Raw genomic sequence first — 19,964 nt, 5'->3', positions numbered from 1 at the left:
TATCCCTTTCTTACAAGTCAACTTTGCAGTAGTAAATGTTAGTAAGTAACTGACCGATGCAGAGCGCTGGTGGTAGGCCAATGCACAGCAGGTACTGCAGAACCATGAAGCTTGCGATGAAGCAGCAGTATTTTGGCCACACTTCTCCCATGGCCTTCCTACGACGACGTGCCAGAACAGCCATTAGAGCGAAAGAGTGCAGAAGCGCACAGACATCCATCCGTTGGCCAATGACATTTACTGCTACCACAAAACACACCTGGTACATGGTACATGAGATAAAGTGGAAAATGTGGTGATTTTATTTAAAAGATGATGCTAGTTTGAGCTAGCATTCTAAGCAAAAGCTGGAACATAAAATACTGAATAATTATTTTGCTATCAAAATTTGAATGCAAAATAGCTATTGATGAAAAGGTTCTCAACTTCATAACCTTTCTCACTCTCTGCTGAATAAACACTAAAGTTATGGTATGTTTACATGACAACGATGAAAATGCAGTTGACCATTCACGGGGATCTACAAAACGACTAAAATCTCTGTATTATGCTGCAAGACCAGTAGTTGGCGATGTAACCTTTTAAAGAAACACTATGTATTACTATCTCAATGATACTATTATAGTTTTTATTATTATTTTGAATTTGGTATTTATAGTTTAAACTTTCATTTTAAGTTTTATGGTTCCAGGTTGCAGGTTGTTTCCACAATTTTATGAACAGAATAATAAATATTAAATACTTAAAAATCAAATTAAGTCCAATTTAACATCTAAAATGAACAGTCTAAACAGAATTTCACCCTAAATTTGAGATTAGTTGTCAGATTAAATCAAAATTAATTTCCATCAAATGTAATGATTTAGGAGATATTTTCTAGAAGTGCAAAAAAAGGTAAGCAAGAACCCTTCACCCACTTTGTAGGATTGTGTTGTTGGGCTGGGCTTCTTATAGTGACATCAAAAAACATACACTACATACAACTTAAAACACTCCAATTATGTCACATTTCACACTATGCTACTTGAAAGAAAAATAGCTTTTTGCTTCAAATGCAGACCATTTTGTCTAAGCAACTATAAGCTAGTGAATATGTAATAAAGTTAGTGCTACTACTTTTATTTGGTTACTCCGACTTGGAATTGTTTCAGTTGCAGTGCTTTTTGTAAAACATGATACTGCAAAAAAAGTGTCTGTAGTTTACTGCAAAATTAACCAAAAAAACTCAATCATTGGGGGGATGCATGAAATGAGACACATCAAAAGATAAAACGGGTTATGTTGATGCCCAGGTAAGATTTACCAGGTAAAGTTAATTATTTGTAGGAGAACCTGATTTCACCAAGTGCAACATGTTCCTGGATCAACATATTTGCTGATCCTTGAACAACATTCCAATCAACCAATCAGATTTGAGGTTGAAATTGTGCACAAATGTTGTAGCAGGATCAACAAAATATGTTCACCCAGGAAGGTGTCTAACTCTGAAAAATCAAGACATGCTATTTTATAAAAGAATGTTTGAATTTAACAATAATTAGCAGACACTAAAGAAATGCAATAATTAATTTCAACATCTCAACATGAAAAGACAATACTTGGCTCAAACATTACTACTAATGTAATATATGCTATTTTCAAGTTTTAAAGTATTGTGTACTGACTTTACGTACCTCCAAACCAAACTTGTAGAAGAAATAGTTAGTCAAATATTTGAGGGATGGCAGAATGCCGTGGTCCAGATGATGATATGTCACACCCTGAAATATGGTGCTGCTGTATGTTGCTTTAAGGCCATTTTGAAGACGGTGATGCAGCTGATGACGATGGACAGTCACATAAACCACAAGGAGGCCTAAAATTGACAGGTGATTCTACGTGCATGGAATCACCAATAGATAAAATCATTATTCTTCAGTCTGCATATACAGTGTATATACAATTCAGTTAGTTGTAAGTCAACATGAAGCACCATTCATAACAGGTTTACATTGGAATGTAATATGACATAATTCTGGGTGTAAATACCAGGATATAATTCCCTAAATTAGCAATATACAGCAATATGAATCATTAACAACCGTTATGCTTCTTCATTTTGGGTTTCTGAAACATGTATTCCAAAACAAAAAAGTAATTCATTATTATTATAAAAATGCTTAGCAGAATACCGAGAGACAGGGCAGGATGCGATCCTCACACTTCCTCAGTCCACCGACCCACATCGCCGGGTCAACTGGTGCCACATAGAGAACTGAATTCCTCAATAGCTCTGCTGTTGTACCAGCAGTCCAACTCTCATTAGATGATGACAGGCCCTTTGTAAAAGTTAGACTATTAAACAACTTGAAAAATAAACATTTGGACATTTAAAAGGACAACAATTGTATGGATAGTATATTGTTTACTTTTTCATCTTTTGGCAACATTACAAACTATGAAAGTTAATGTATGTGTGCATGAAAAGTGATCGATCTATCCCTAACAATGCCAATAAAAAAGCCAGAAATTAATACCAGTATTTAAGTCAAATCACCTTTACTTATATAGCGGTTTTTACAATGCTGATTGTTTCAAAGCAGCTTCACAGTGTTAAACAGGAAAATAACGCAACAGAGTTTGATTCGGCTGCAACGAAAATAAAATAAAGTCACATCAAGTCACAAGTCACAGTTTACACAGTTTAACTTCTTGAACCTAATGCTGTTTATAGCTACATTCAGTATATTCAAAGAAAAAAAATCTTAAATATCCAAATAAAGAACAAATTGTTCATTACTATAGCAACAGTAGATCCCGTTAATATACCCCCCACCCCCAGGCCTCACACATCATGTTCACACAAGGCGACGGGCGGGTGGGCCTTGCGACGGGTGGGACTCTGGCATAGACTTTCCAAGGCAGGCTGATGCGTGTGATCCCTCCATAATTGGATCATTCCCTCAGGTCTTTTTTAAAAATAGGAACCACCACACCCATCTGTCAATCGTCAGGCACTGTCCCGGATTCCCATCCGATGCCAACCAAGACAACCCGACTTAATCCAGGGCCTTCAGCATCTCAGGACAAACCCTTTCTCAACTTGTGAGGGCATGTCCTCTGGGTTCACAGACTATGTCGCCAGGTGAGGTCAGCAAGTCCCCTTCCCAACTTACCACAGCCTGAACCAACCCATGATTTTCCCACCTAAGCCATCTGATGATTTTCTAGAATCTCTTCAAAGCTGATCTAAAGTCCTTCTCCATGGCTTTCTCGAGCTCCTCCCAATCCCGAGTTCTTCCCTCACCCCACAGGTTAACCAAACCCGAAAAGCCTTCTTCTTCCACTTGACGGCCTCTCTCACTCCCGGTATCCACCAGTATGTCCTTGGGTTTGCCACTGCAACAGGCACCAACAACCTCACTATTTATTTGAGGTTCCTGGGTCTGTCCGGCAGAATCCCCCGCCATCTGATCCAACTCACCACCCGATGGTGATCATTTGACAGCTCTGCTCTCTTTACTAGAGAGTCCAGAACAAATGGCAGCCGGTTTGATGATACAACTACAAGTCAATCTACAATCGTTGACCGAAGGTATTCTGGTACCAAGGTACCTTCACTTGCAAGGAGTTAAAGGGATAGTTCACCCAATAATAAATTCGGTCATCACAATAATCGACACACATACATACACATATATTAAGCACGGAAGCTTGTGTGGGCATCAAACAAACCTAACTGGCATACACAAGTTTATGTGTTAACTATATGCATATGTACTGTACGTATGTAAAGCTGAAAATAAACAGCACCATTTTTCTTTTTTTTTCTTCTTTTTGGTTCATCTTGAAACTGTAGCAAGACAGATTAGACTATGGCAGGGACTGCCACAGTCTAAGTAATGAATTGGAAACTGTGAGTGTGTGTATAAGAATTGCTGGTGCATTAGTAATACAACAGTAAAAATATGTTTCTAAGGCAGCAGTCACATAAATAATACTTACAGCAGTGCAGTTTGAAGAATACTTGGATGGGTTGATACTTTTTAGCTGGTACATCATTTTACACACAACCATCACACAGGCCCAAACAGAAGACATATTTAAGGCCAAAGGCCGCAGTCTAGGATACGGCAGAGCAAATGTCCACAACACCAAAAACAAAAGGTTCATCAGCGATACCTGAAATACACATAGCATGTAAGAGTGTGAGTAGCAGTGTATAGGTGCTAGTTGAGGTTGACTGCATGTCCAGCTAATCTAATGTAATGGTTGTGTAGGATGTATACTGGTTTATGTTTTACCTCTTGCACGCAAACCCAGATAATGCCTGTCGAGACTAGTTTAAAGCTGTGGAGCTCCAGTATTCTCCAGCACAGCTCCTGACCTCTCCATAACAACAGAATAGCACGCAGGATCAACTCATGCACCCTGTCCACCACCACCAACCACTGGTTCACTGCATCCACTACAATACATAAACACATTCTGCTTATTTCAACACATTTATAGGATTGAAAATAGTCTAAGGTATTTGAAAATGTACTGCTTTACTGTTTCAACCCCCATCTTTCTTACCACAAGGGCCATTTGGAATTTAGTTTTCAAGGCCTGTAGGCCAAAATGTGTGTCACACCTTTAGTACAGAGGAGGAAGTTGTAATTATCTGATTGGTTAGTTTGAATGTCTCATTTTGGGTTTCACTCACATGGTCAGGGAAAGGATAAAAGAAGATTGTATCTGTTGCTCTGGGCTCTTATTATTTCTCTCTGCTCTGTGATTTTATTGCTCTCTTTTCTTGGGGCCTGCTTTTCTCTTGATTCTCTTACCCATACCACCCCACCTGCCCCTAACCTTACCTGTATCCCACCTCAATAGCAGCAAAAGTGTTTTGCAATACAATATGAACACAATAAGTGTCCTTATATTTTGATGTAAGTACATAGTCGTTAAGGCCACCTAATATAAAGTGGGACCAAACATTTTCATTTACATTTGTGAAATTTTTTTTATTAAAGATGGATCTTTATTTTCCTTAAAAGGGCTTATTTCTGCTGTTGTAAGCTCATTTTGTATAAGCAGCTAATTTAGTCGCGTAAACTGGGTGCCAGTGTGGTGAGCTGTACTGCTTGGCCAGATTCGTCTCGAACTCGTGCATCTTCAGATGAGGAGCCGCACGGAAAAGTTACTAAATTTGCTATGCACACCGCCAAACAAAACGGGGTCTCGTGCTCTCAACACACATGACCGCCCAGAGTATAAACCAAGTTTGACACATTGCATTAGGTATTTTTTTTCTGTCCTATAGAGCCTGCCTTGTGGATTCCCCCTGTGAGTTAAAGCATCACAATTATAACTAATTACACCTTTTAAATGTGGAAAATGGAAGTTAATCATTTTGTGTTGAGACTACGTTAATCTTTTTTCTTTAGACAACTAAAACTGGACAGGATTTCATAGGAATGGTTCAGGAAAAAAATATTTTGATAGCATGTGAAGAGCTTGTGACGGTTCCGTGTGAAATCCCTGCTAAAGAAGAACGTTACGGCACTGAAGTCATTCTTAAAAAACCAAAATGTGTTCTGAATTTTGCCGACCGGATACAGAAAAAGTTTAATCTATCAACTAGCTCCGCTGGTGGGAAAACGCATGGGCCACAACCCGCTTGTGATTGTTGTCTCACCACTGATAGCGCTCTGGTTGGTTGTACCACTATCCTATTGCGTGCAGAGGGAATTTGAAAGACCCTTGGATTGAGCCCAGCCAATGGTGAGTTCCAAGACCCAACATCTGGATGTGGGTCTGGCTTGTCAGGCTAGCGGAAAAGTTTTCCTCAATTTATTTGAGGAAACATATTTAAGTGTTGTTGGAGAATTTTTTTTTTTTTGAAGATTTCCAGTAAATAATGGCTCTCTCACATGTTGAATGGATTACTTGTGTGGTGCTTTTAAAACCAAATTGTTCAGGTAGGAATTGTACTTACCATCATCTTCTAATTCTACTTCATGATGTTTGTCCAAGGAGGAAGACGAAATATTTATTTGATCATCACATTTTCCACGAAGCTGCCCTTCCTTCAGCCTTTAATGGAGAAAAGAACATACAGATGCATGGTTACCTCTCTGGTGAGATGTGTTGTGATGTTAAATCAATGTGGTTCAATTACATGCAGTTGCTTGCGTTATTAACTGGGGCCACACAAAATATGGTACAGCAGCGCCATCTGGTGTTCTCTAACCCCATATACTGTTGTTGTTGTTATATGGAAAACGTCTCCGGTTACGTATGTAACCTAGGTTCCCTGAGAACAGGGAACGAGACGCTGCGTCAGCTTGACGCTACGGGGAACGCCTCCAGCGTGACAGGTGTCTGAACTACTATCGAATCACGGCAATCCTATTGACCGGCGACAGCCTATGATGTCATCAAGGTGCGACCAGGAAGTATAAAAGGGCGCCTTGCCAAACATGACACCGCCCTTCGTCTGAAGGGACTGTTTGGCATGCAAACCCTGAGGCAAAGCGACGCAGCGTCTCGTTCCCTGTTCTCAGGGAACCTAGGTTACATACGTAACCGGAGACGTTCCCTTTCGAAAGGGAACTCGCGCTGCGTCAGCTTGACGCTACGGGGAACGAAATACCAACACCGCCATGCCGAGGGGAGTGCATGCCTACTGGCAGTGACCACTGTCAGAACAAACAAATTCAACTGAAATGCCTGAACCACTCCCCCTCTGGTCACATAAGGCTGTCAGTGACAGCATTCCCTACGGTCATAGCCCAAGCTATAAGCCAGAGTAGGAAGCTTCGAACACTTAGAGAAGTTCTACCCAGGCCGCTCAAAGGCCCGGATCCAACCCATTCGAAAGAAGGGGGCTCCTTTAAGGGAATGTGGCTAGGGGGCCCTAGGGCGCCCCAGCCAGCCACTACCGCCACCAAGGAGGCCTAGCTTGGTGCCTTTTTCAACGGGCACTTCAGCCGGGCCATCCCTGTCTGTTCGATAACAGAGCCTCTGGACACTCGCCTCCTGAGGAGGCATCCAGTCCCAGGGACTGCAGAATGGCAGTGGCCTCCTCGGACCGGATCTCAGAGACGGGAATCCCGGAGAGCAGCACTCAGCTTAGCGCTTTCTACCCTTGCCATCGAGGGGAGTAATCTGCTCAATCCTAGGATCTACTGAGCTATTATCAGATAGAAACACTCAGGAGGCCAGACTGGCCTAAAAACTGATCTAATTGGGAGGCCACCCTAGGGGCCTACGACCACCCGATCAGGCCCAGGCAGCCTTGGCTCACATAAGACCCTTCCGAAAGGAGGGGAGCATAAAGGGGGCTGCCCGGTAGGTAAACCAGGTTGCAGGCTGAAATCCCCTCCTTGGGGATCAAGTAGCAGAAGCGACACTAGTCGCGCTAGGGTGACCACTAGCTGTCAGCATCATGCCAGTTAATAGTCTTTGTACTGAGAACAAAGACCCATTAGGGAGGCCTAGTGAGGCCTAGTGTATGCCAGAGAAGCCTGAGATGATCAGGAACTCGCTTAGAGGGAGGCCTGGCGAGGCCTGCTACCTGATAGCAGTTGAAGCCGACTGTCAAAGTAGCTGGAAAACAGAAACTCGTTTTCTCAGGGAGGCCTAGTGAAGGCCTAATACCCGAAGGTCAAGCTACACCAACTAGCCGAGTATCCTGGCTCGGGAACTCGCCCTCAGGGAGGCCTAGTGAGGCCTACTACCTGATAGCAAGCCTTGGGGAGGCCTAGTGAGGCCTACTACCTGATACCAAGCCTTAGGGAGGCCTAGTGAGGCCTACTACCTGATAGCGACTCGTGCTAGCTGTTTCTCAGGTGACTGGAGCCCAGGAACATGCCCTTAGGGAGGCCCGGTGAGGCCTACTACCTTACGACCAGTCTTCAGGGAGGCCTAGTGCGGCCTACTACCCAGCAACAGCCTAGCAACTCCTGTGCTAGCTGACACGGCGACTGGCAAACAGGAGCCCTCCTTCAGGGAGGCCTGGTGAGGCCTACTACCTGCCAGCAGTTCATCACAACCTGCCAAGTGACTGAATCCAAGAATGCGTCCTCAAGGGAGGCCTGGTGAGGCCTGCTACCTCATGCCGAGTCTTCAGGGAGGCCTGGTGCGGCCTACCACCCGTCAACAGCTTAGCAGCCCATGCTAGCTGACACAGCGACTGGCGAATGGGAGCCTGCTTTCAGGGAGGCCTAATGGGGCCTACCATCTCACAGCAGGCCTGCAGGGACGGCTTCCTGGTGACAGGAGTGAAAAACTGTGATGTTATAACCTTGGGCTGACTTGGCTGACAAAAATTAACATCCAACTGCTGACAAGGGTTATAGTTGGGAAAAACTGCTACTTGAAAGCCGACATCGTTGGGGAGTAATATATACCGCAATACACAAGGGGTCGAACTTTGCAGAGGCCTACCAAGGCTGACTACCTATGTTCAAGGTTGCAGCTAGTAATTTGCCAACCTCCCCAAACGTCGGGACTCACTCGCAAGGAGGCCTAACTCTGAGGCCTACCACCTGACCTGGAGTCTACTGCCAAGACTGCCCCAGCTGGCTACCCACAGCCAGCTGGCCTAAAAATCATCCCAGCCTAGCTGGGTGACCCATCCCGGAGGCCTCCAATTCCTTCTGGAGCCAACTGTACAATGGTGCAGTCTTATCGGCAGCGCCTACAAACACTGGAACCTAATCACATTGTCCATAGCAGGGTACTTGGCAAACCAAACGCCCTGTACCCCCTAAGTGGGGGGAGTACCACATACGCCACCCACCTCATGAAGGTCCTAGCTTTAATAGCGCCTAACATACCGTGTGAGGGCGTCAGCCATGGCAATGCTCTGGCTACAAGGGAGCTCACGACCAAACCTACATAAACCAAAAGGTTGTGAAGTGCTGCTCAACCCGAGCCATGGGTGAGGCAGAATGATACAGAGCTGGATGTGGAGGTACTCAAATCTACCCTGCCTTGTCAGGGGAGTACGACCAACTGGCCAGGGCATATACAAGAAAGGCCAGCGCCTGCCAAAAAACTGGCGGCCTCTAAAACTAGCTCTGGAGGGCCGGGTTGAGCTATGCATACGGAGTTTACGTACTTGCATGAAAAACGGCTAAACCCTGCCCCACGACTACTGGCTAAGTCGCTATCAATTCTGCACAGCACCAACCTGCATTACTAGCAAAGGCCCCAGAACGCAGGCAAGGGGGCGGGCCTTGGCCGGACTACTCTGCGTAAGAGGAGGCTACATTAGGGACAAATAATAAAGCTAAGTTCAAAAAAGGAACAGCTACCCGGAGCGCTAGCGCTTCTTGGCGCGCGACTCCGTAATCCCTAGAAAGCCTAGGCCAATCTAGATCTATACCCGAGATCCCAAACAGGGCCACTACTATTGCCATAGCAAAAGGGGCACTCAGGTAGAAGTGCCAGTCATTACATAGATCTCGTCCTAGATCTAACTGTACTTCTAGCATAGTCTGATACTGCACTCTCCAGAAATTTACACTGAGAGAACAAACAGACCGCCTTACCCTGAGGCGGCTACCAGTTAGCAGTTTAATACTAGGAGAAAAATGCCTAGCCTTTCCTCAGAAAAACAAGCCCCTTTTTTTATTTTTTTTATCGCTACACACCCTCAGGAATGAGCAGCATTCCCAGCGCTAATACTAACGCATTTTCTTAGCTTTTTAGGACTGGGAATAAAAAGGGCTGAACAGCACACAGCGTGTAGCATATATAATGTTTGCTGGCCTCCACTAGCAATACTAGCTCAATTATACCGAGCTTAAGCAACTGGTAAACGTTCTAGCCAACCTAACAGGGGAACTACAGGCCCTTTTAGAACATATCCAGCGATCCCCGAAGCCCTCAGCAGGGAGCATAAGTCAGAAAATATGAAATAATTTCCCACATATAGGGGACTTACCCACTCTCCTGCGGCACACCATGATATCGACCCACAAGCTTAATTCAACATGTATGCTTAGGTGTACCACTACCACAGGCCTGAGGGGGCGCACTCACCGACCAGCCAGGCGGGCCCTAGCACATCATCGTGGACCCACCTAGGCCGGATGTAAGAAGCGCCTGGGGAGATGATGAAGAAGAGGAGTGAGGGTCAATGTAAATTATCATCTCACCCTCAGGGAGGAGATCCATCATGAACGCTGACTGCGCTTTGTGATACACAGCTCCTACTTCTCCCGGGAGTCCGCCTCTCTGTGCCCCACCCCCGACTGTGGGGGCGCACGAGAGGCAATGCTGGCCCTTGGGCCCTGTCTCCGGTCCTCGGACCGTGACGCCTCCCGTCTGCCTGGGACCCGGATCTCAGTGGCATGCAGGTCCTCAGACGCTGCCAAATGTTTGCTATTCCTAGGCGATGCTGGCCCTCGGGCCCAGACTCCGCCAGTTGCGCAACCACTGCATCAGGGAGAACATCCCCTGATCGAGATCCCTCAGCAAACCGGCCTGGTGCACACGAAACACCGCCATGGTGTAAGAAGTAGCACCGGGCTGACCCGCTGCTGTGTATGCCCTGCCATTAAAATGACACATCGTTTAGGTGGCAGGGTTAGAGCTCTCAGCTTCCCAGATGTGAGATAAAACATCCCATTAGTCGGAGGCAACGACACATACCCGACATCAGCGGCATACTGCTGATGTCATACCGCTGATATCAGTGACCATGAACTGAACATAGGTTAATCCATGCCCTCTCGATCTAATTAGGAAGATCAGGAAGGAATGAAAGCCCAACTGAGCCAATGATTATGGCTGGGGAGAAATCGATCGTTTAGTCCAACACGAGCGATCTCTCCTCTAACGCGACAACACAGCGGCCGCAGCCCGCCTGCAGCGCGATTCATAACATTCATTGGCTCAGCATACACAGTCGGGATGGCTGAGACGATCAATCCTCCTTCTCACAGCCATCCCTAGAGCACTTGCAAACAAGTCTCGTCAGCCGCCAGATCGTCAAAGGGAAGAATGCCTTCCAGTGACGATTCAACGAGCTCTATCCAGGAAACCATGATGTGAGTCCGCGCTCAGCCTCGGCATGAACGGGGACCGCATCATAAGTCTCGGATGCCAAACCCTCTTCCCTCAGGAAGAGAATCAGACGAGAGCAGAGCGATCTCAGATTGACAAACGCTCACATTAAACAAACAAACAGACAACTCGATAAGAGCTGACTGTGCATGCTCTTGATCCCAGGCAGAAACAATAATGAATTTGGATTACCTTACTCGAAGCAATTCAGACAAAACAGTCCCTGAAGACGAAGAAGCGGTGTCATGTTTGGCAAGGCGCCCTTTTATACTTCCTGGTCGCACCTTGATGACATCATAGGCTGTCGCCGGTCAATAGGATTGCCGTGATTCGATAGTAGTTCAGACACCTGTCACGCTGGAGGCGTTCCCCGTAGCGTCAAGCTGACGCAGCGCGAGTTCCCTTTCGAAAGGGAACTGCACTTGGCTCAAAACGTTTTAGAACGACAATAAATAATGGACAGAACAGTGTTCTAACATGGTGTTACGTTCCTAACAAAGGAATTCCTTTCAAAGCATCTTATTCAACACAGAGAAAATAAGGGTGAAGGGGGAGATAACAAAAAACATTTCTGTGATCTGTAGTCAGTTAACTGATCACACTCAGCACATGGACCAAAATAATACTAAAATTAATTACTGAAATCCCACATCAAATCACTGTACATATGTGTCACCTTTTAATGCACAGGGTCCGGGCTTTAATAAATGTAAATAGAATTATGCCGGCTGATTAAATTGAGAATCACACTCCAACATGTCATAATGGCAAAATCATAACCCAATATATAATTTCATTATATTATATACAATAAAATTCCCATGCCCAACACGTCTGTGTATGACGCCAAAGGTTTCTCAATGAAATCAACGGAGTAATCTGCACATGGAAAAATGTGTTCATTTCTGTGACCTGAATAGCTCTGTAATAAACTCACTCACCATTGTTTCAGTTTCTCAGTGTTTTTCCCTATCCTGCAGTAAATAAAAAATGAAAAGAAAAAGAAAGACAGTTTATTAAATGAGTTCTTATAATGCACAAAATATGAAGGTGCTTTAGAGGGGAAAGATGAGGGATACCTTGGTTGTATTAAATAAATGCAAAAAGAAAACAATTTAAAGCCACTGCAAAAGGTGAAATACTCACATATCAAAAATCCCCTTCAGCGTTTCCTTCAGATCTTCTTCCCTGAAATCATATCTCAAGATATTAATATAATTTTGTTTCAAAGAATGTATCATTAATGAAAGTGTATTTTGTCGTACTGTACTGGCAGTTTCAACAAGTAATGCAAAATACACTAAAATTAAAGATCCATACTTTTTTTTTGCTGAAAACCAAGCGGCAACCTCCAGTTTCTCTTGAAGCCAATACTGAAGTGACTTAAACTGTAATTCATCGACTGGCCACTAGAGACAGACTCCAGAAGGAGCAGAATCTCATTGAGCTCATGTTAAAATGCCCAACTTTACAGCAGAAGAACACATGTTTACAGTCTGGGACAAATTGTGCTTTTGGTCTATACGGCTAATTTTGCTCTTCATGACGACTGTGAGGGGGGTGAATATTTTTTATAACTCATTCATTTACATTATATAAAGCCTTAAAGTTCTGCATAATTAAGGGCATGGCCACTTTGAGTGACAGGTGGTTAGCCATTTATCTGCTGTCTGTTAGTCATTACTTCACCTCAGCTCCGCCCACGTCCCGCCTCTTTGCCCATTTTCTGTTATCCAGGAGTGACGCGGTGCCAAGTTGGCAACGGCCAGCTCGACTCTACTTTACGCTTCAAAACTGCTCTTCGAATCCTATGGATGACGTCACGGACACTACGTCCATATTTTTTTTACAGTCTATGCTGAAAACTAGTCTTGAAATCATGTGCAATGTTGCTTTTTGAGTAAATTCATCTTGTTTTATCATCAAAATTATACAAAACTATTTTTAAAGAATACAAATTTTTGCAGTGTAAAAGGCAGGTGAGTGAGCATTAGCTATAAGAGGGTGTTTGTTCAGTTCACTGCTGATGTAACTGGTGAAGATAAAATAAAAAGAAGAGTTTGAATGGAAACTATGGAGTAAGCAGGGGTCTGTGTAGAGTTTTTATTCTGATGGTGTAAGATTTTTAGTTTACTTTAGACTTATCTGTGTCTGCGTATTTAGACACACCTGTCTGTTCTGTTCCTTGTCAAAACTGTCTGAAGATCGGTTAAAGAGAGGAAGTCACAGTTGAAATAATGCAGCTGAAGAATGCAGGCCAGAAGGAAGAAGGCTGGCCGTAAGATTCGTGCAAATAGTTCAACGGTGTCAAACTGTTCTAGCCCAAGGTCTCGTAACCTGACAGAGTGAACACACAGATTTCATGTGTAAAAGCGGTCTCATAATCATATGTACATGCTGTCATGTCAGCAAACTCTGAATCATTTATGGACATTAACAGGGCATTGGGGCAAAAATGGCAATCGAAATGAATAAGAAATGATTAACACTTACCTTTCCTCTGACATGCCTAAAATCTGTTGGAACAGGTTACAGACACTTTTAAACTGGTATACGTAGATCAGGATCAAAACCAGCATAGAGTATCCAACCACAACCGCCCAGAAATACTTCAACACACGTCTCCATACTTGATAATGCACCTGGACAAAACATCAATATTCAGTTTAAACAGAATTCACAATCCAAGTATAATGAAATTAAATGAGAGAACAAAAAAATTTAGGGAGTCAAGGGACTTTATTTTATGCATCTGGAAATGATTGGATGGTGAAAAGTGGCCATTACATTACAGAAGTTGCTAGTAAATGCCATTACTACAATGTGTCAATCTTGAAAGAGCATTGGGTTTCATTCACTAAGCACGCATCTGCACAAATTTGTGCGTATGAGCGTTTTCACGAACAAATCATGATTCACCAAAAACTTTATTACTAAAATGTATTCTAATTTACAAAAAAAATGAAGGAACAACTGAAAGAACACTGTAAAGAACACTGTATATCATCTCAACACAATTATATTATATTATTTTTTATATAAAATGATGTAATAAAATTAATAAATAATACAATTAAATTTAATCTTATGTATATTTCAACCTATACAGTGAAAGAGAAAGAAAAGCTGTGAGGTTTCTCTGAATAACGTAGATATGCATGTACAGCTGCTAATGAGTCTGCAAACTGAGTCTGTATAAAAGGTGTTTGTGTTTGATCTGGTTTTGAGAATGACACACTTGGCATTGCTCGAGGATCGGGCGAGAGTGCGGCATATGTTTGATGAGAGTGATGAGAGGCTGTGAAGGAAAGGTTGTGCGGAAAGCCCTTAAATAGAGATGTTTGGGCATGTTTTATGCAAATGACAAACCTCTTGCAATTACAAATATTGCAATTAATTCAGAAACTAATTTCACTAAGGACAGTTATTAAAATTTTATATAGTTTAAATTTACTATAGAAAAACAAGCATTTTTATTTCATTTTAGAGGTTGTGCAGGATGTCTATAAAATGGATCTCTGGAAAGGTTGACAGTGTTAACTCACCTCATACAGAACCACACAGAAAAGGAACAGGCAGATATAGAGAATTTTGTAGACTGCCACTTTGTCAGAGAAACTGACAAAGAAGAACATGAAGCAACAGCAGAAGATCCAGTACTTCACCAAAATGCCTTTTACTAATGCTCCCAACACAGTCATCATTTGAGAGGTATGATTGTTGTCACCTGCAATAGAAACATATACACACATTTCCACATTATACAAATTATTATGCAATTGAGATATTATATTCTCAAACAAACATCAGAGACCTAGATGAGACTTCCACGCTGATTCTAAACCTTCAGGAAAGCAAAATATGGTAGCCAAAAGGTATTTAAATGTGTAAGATTATTTACTCATCCCCAGTTTCACAGACAAGGCTTAATCTGGTCCCAGACTAAAATCTGCCTGTTTGAGCTGTTTTAAAGGAAGGCATATCTTAAAATATGTCAGTGCCATTGTTTTGTTTCAAGATGCACATCAGTAATGTTTTTTCTAAGGAACGATTATAAACGCTACTTAAATGCCCTAATTGAATAGTAGGGGGAAAATACTATGGTAGTCAATGGGGACAGAGATCTGCTTGGTTACAAACATTCTTCCAAATATCTTTCCCTTGTGTTCAGCAGAACAAAGAGATTGATAAAGGTTTGGAACAACTTGGGGGTGAGTAAATGATGACAGAGTTTTCATTTTTGGGTGACCTAACCTTTGAAATTTGATATCGCAGACAATAATCAGACAATGGAGAACAACCACACCTTGTATTTTTTGTATATCATGCACAGATTCTGTTAAAAAAAATGTATCAAAAGATATCCATACATGCTTGAACTTTGACTTCCATTAAATCATCCGTGATCTGCAGCTCCTCGTTTTTTTCTTTCAGCCGTTGCCTAAGTAAAATCCAGAAGCTGAAAGTATAAGAAACCTGCAAAGGAATCAAGTTACACATAGGTCTATTACATATCTAATTGAAACACAATATCAAACAAAGTTGAAGATGAACATGAAGTGAAAACATGATCCCTTTAATTGATGTTAAACATTGCATCTTAAAATATTGACCGCTTTGTTGCCTAGTTACATGCGTTTTATCACCATAAACCTGTCCCTATATTGCATACATACTATACACGTTGCAGTTCCCCCCCTTCTGTAAGGTGCATCCTTGTGCCGTAAAAGTCCAACTGAGAAGGGAGGGGACTGAGGAGGGAGGGGGCTCTGGAGTAAGTGGAGATTAGGAAACCAGGGGATATGACAGACGGAGAGACAAGGGTGGCAATGGCAGTGGGCAGAGCCAGGAGCAAGAGTAAACAGGCAGGGACCTAGAGAGCAGCCTTGACAATGGTCCACGGCGGAGTCGAGGGTGAGAGGAGCTATAGTGGACACTTGGCTGACCACCAGGGGGATGCCAATGGTGGTTGAGACCAAGGTGCAGATGGAGAGCACTCTATATGTACCAAACGACACAGATGGCTTAGGAGACCAATGCATAGCCGCGACGAGTGTCTGAGGTGGAGCAAGGGTGCAAGAGGACTGAGGTGGAGCCGTTGGGACTGAGGACCAAGGTGGAGCCAGACGGAAGGCAGAGCCAAGCGGAGCTGAAGGGGTGGAGACACAGAGCGCAGCGGGCAGCTTAGAAGTATGTGGCGCAGGCAGAGCAATGTCTGACCAAGGTGGGGCTGGAGGGAAGGCAGAGCCAAGCGGAGCTGAAGGGGTGGAGACACAGAGCGCAGCGGGCAGCTTGGAAGTATGTGGCGCAGGCAGAGCGATGTCTGACCAAGGTGGGGCTGGAGGGACAAGGGAGCCCAATGGAGCCGTGAGGATGATGGTCTTTGGTTGAGCCGAGGGAGGTGCTAGAGATCGGAAGACTCAAGGTAAATCCGAGTCACAGGAGAAGCCAAGGGGCTGAAGGGAACCAGCGGAGGCTGGGCTGAGGAACTGGTTGTTATTGGAAGAGGAGATGGGAGAGGGAGGCTGGGCGGACAGTTTTTCCTCTGACAGTTTTCATGTGTACACCAGTGCCTAAAAATCACAGTCATCCATGCAGAGGAGAAGAGCTGAAGCACAACTTAAACAACATTCTTCCGCAAGATGCAGGCAGTATTATTTTTTAACCACTAGAGGCCAAAAGAAAAAATAGTTTAAAAAGTGATAAAGCACCACATTCGCCCTGTTTGTAATAGTTTTTTTATTCATGCTTGTAGTTCTAAACAGAAACAACACGAATCCTCCTCCACAGCACAAGGGATTGTGGGCAGTATTAGCAATGAGAAACATTGTAAATATAAATAGTATACCATCTGTTTTTTTTGAGATAATCATTTCAAAATAGTATGATTTGGGACACACTAAATTTAATCAGGGATACTATTTATGGAGCATAGTTTGCATATTGTAATGCAGGGAGCCACTTGTTTTGTTTCCGAATCTGCATTTTTTTGTATGCTTTGGTTGAAGGAATGATTCAAAGACTCACTGGTGTGATGTAACCTCCAGAAAAATATCCACCACTAATTTAGAGACTGAAAGTTTATCTAAAAGAGAAGAAATAGCCTATGCACTGTGACTTGCTGTTGCAGAAGTGTTGCGAATGAGTGACTGTCAAACCACTGAAGCATCAAATTACTTATTATTAAAAGGTGTATACAAGTATACAGTTTTATCACAACAATAGAAATCAGGGTTTAGATCTGACCTATAAATATATCAGTACTTCTGTAATTATTTGAATGTTTGTAAAATAAAGATACTGTGTTGTTAAAGAGAATATTTGTGAAGCTGTTACACTCATATACATAACAAATGCTCTCACTCTCGTAGCGGTGATGTGATCATACATGAGTATTAGACGAAGCTAAATTGTTGACATTCAGGAATAACAATACAACGGTGCTTGTCCTTTAACAATTAATCATGCAGCTATACACTGAGAACACTTTGCTAAGCTCTATTACAAGATTTAGATTTACATACCTTTGCAGCAAGGTGCACACAGGGCACTGGATAACCATAGACATCAAAGTCAATCAAGACAACCCTCGGTAAAGCAGGGAAAATGTCAATATGGTTAAGATGGAGTTGACTGATGAACGAAACCACTAGCAGCAATGTCCCATAGACAGCAAGAAATGGAGCACTAAGCATAGCGAAACGCCGCCGATCCTTCAACATCCAGATCACACACGACCACACCAGTAGCATTAATGTAAGCCATGAGTTATAGCTGATGCTCCACACCTGCACACATATAAAGAAAAACAAGCATGTAACTGGACGAGCCTCTATCCAGAAGAAGATATTCACGGAACAAGGTTCAACACTGTGGGCATATCTTTCAGTTTTGGAAGTACGCACAATGGGCCTTCATGAAACACGAACAGAACAAATTTTTGTGTAAATCATTCGTAAAGTCGTTCTGATGTAAATTAACGGATTCATGACATTTTCAAAATGTTAATTGGTACAAAGGAAACTTACTTGCTCCCTACCACGAGTAAATGGTGCATAAAACTGTTCTTTTAGGCAAATTGATGACATTGCATTTTGATAAATATGTACAATAATAATATTTCTCGAGTTTGTTTGCCCTGTTTTAGTTTTTTGGGGTTTTTTTGTAGCTAGAGAGTTGAAAAACTTGAGAAAACTCTCTTTTGGGTAAAAAGCAATCATCACTGTCACTTTTTACCCAGCCATCCAAAGCGGAGAAGGGGTGGGACAAATATTACAACGACCAACTATCCTCCTTGGAGAAGATACAATTGCTGGTTACGGCATTTTTATATTCTGTAATATTATTCAAACTTAGATACTAGTAACACGTTACTGCCGTGGATATGCCAAATCATAGCAACCAAAGCATCTAAGATGGAAAAACGCTGTGCCTCCAAAGCGCTCTCACGCACCACCAGCTGGCCGTCTTCAGAAGAGCTCCTGGCTTTTTTTAGCTGGCTAATGCTGAGTTCAGACTGAACGATTTTCAAACTGGTCGGATCACTGCTCCTTTCACACTGCACGATTATCTGGGCCAGCATTCAGTTGCTGCGGTGTTCACACTGCACGATGGATCGGCGACAGGCAAAAAAGATTATGGCAGAGGAAATTATTGGGGAGACTTAGGGAGAAATGATAGTTTTCTGCAAAAAGAGTTGGAGGTAAATAAATCATTTTGCAATGTGCTGCTGTTGGTCAAGCAAATCTTTGTGCTTTGTTTCTGTTTGTTATAATTGTAAATATATATTAAAATACTGATATTCTGGTCTATAACTCCCCCCTAACCTCCCACTGCCCTGTATCTTGCTCTCTCATTGGCTGTTGGTCATCGCCGATGTAATTTTCAGTCAGAACACATTTCACACAGCAGGAGTTTGAATCGCCGACAAGTCCAGATATTTAGCATGCCAAAAATCTCATCGGTGAGTCTCTTTGATTGTGTCTTTGGTAATTCACACTGCGTGATTGTCACTCACGTACACGAGCACTGATTTGCCTATGATTTCGGGAATTTGTCGCTGATTTCGCAAAACCTGTCGGCGAGTCAAAATCGGGCCTAAAATTGGGCAGTGTGAACTCAGCATAAAAACCATCAATGACTGCAGCCAAGGCAGGGTTTTTAGCTTTATCTGAAGTGCAAGAAATTCCATACACAAACAAAGTAACAGTGTTGTTTTCGTCATTAATTTAATTAAATCTGTTGGACATTTGTCATATATGCATTTTAGATGATTGAAAAATGCCCATCCCAAGTTGAAAACGCCCACTGATTGGGAAAAACCCATTCTGAGCAACCTGTAATGTGTAAGAAACAGAAAAATAAGAATATGCACAGTTTTTTTGCTTCTCTATATTTCTTTATAAAGAAAAAAATATCAAAAGGTCAGAAAGAAGAATTATACTGAAATCTTGAAGCAATATATACTAGGGCCATTCTGCCCACAAAAAAACTACGTTACCATGGTGATGATGAGAGCAATTATATAGCTCTGTTTCATGATGATCCGTCCGAGCAGGATCCCAGCACTGGGTCCAGGCCGATCAGTGGAAGATAAAGGGTCCACGTCATTCAATGTTTCATCGCCTCCGGCACAGCTTTCATTCTCCACAGTATAATCTGTGCATGCATTTAACTCACAATCACACACAGATTCTTAAATGTGAACAAAATAAACGTAATAAATTGATGTGAACAGAGTGAGTGTAAATCATATAGTATATACTGTATTTTAGGAGTTTGTCATTTGCAAGCCATTACCTGTAAATGTATCTGTGACTGTTGCAATGACAAAACTATATCTAGCTATGTCTGCCCTCACCTTCATCCTACCTCCTCCCCAGATCCTATATGCATCGGTTTTATCATCTAGCCTTTAGTCA

At 42.7% G+C, this 19,964-nt stretch overlaps 1 protein-coding gene across 1 annotated transcript in view; it reads right to left on the bottom strand.

Moving 5' to 3' along the window:
- LOC307129777 (piezo-type mechanosensitive ion channel component 2) overlaps positions 1-19,964 on the bottom strand; it is a gene marked incomplete at both ends in the record, with an annotated part of 104,100 nt that overhangs the window by 42,720 nt on the left and 41,416 nt on the right. The window contains 13 exon segments of the mRNA XM_079822488.1: positions 55-259; positions 1,674-1,874; positions 2,172-2,318; positions 3,985-4,161; positions 4,284-4,447; positions 5,963-6,060; positions 12,190-12,231; positions 13,213-13,380; positions 13,537-13,685; positions 14,589-14,770; positions 15,414-15,519; positions 17,568-17,831; positions 19,544-19,701. Coding sequence (XP_079678614.1) covers positions 55-259; positions 1,674-1,874; positions 2,172-2,318; positions 3,985-4,161; positions 4,284-4,447; positions 5,963-6,060; positions 12,190-12,231; positions 13,213-13,380; positions 13,537-13,685; positions 14,589-14,770; positions 15,414-15,519; positions 17,568-17,831; positions 19,544-19,701 — 2,061 coding nt within the window.

The sequence above is a fragment of the Gobio gobio genome, assembly GCF_949357685.1.
Source record: "Gobio gobio genome assembly, chromosome: 7".
NCBI classification, from domain to species: Eukaryota; Metazoa; Chordata; class Actinopteri; order Cypriniformes; family Gobionidae; genus Gobio; species Gobio gobio.
This window is presented reverse-complemented; position numbering and strand designations above follow the sequence as displayed.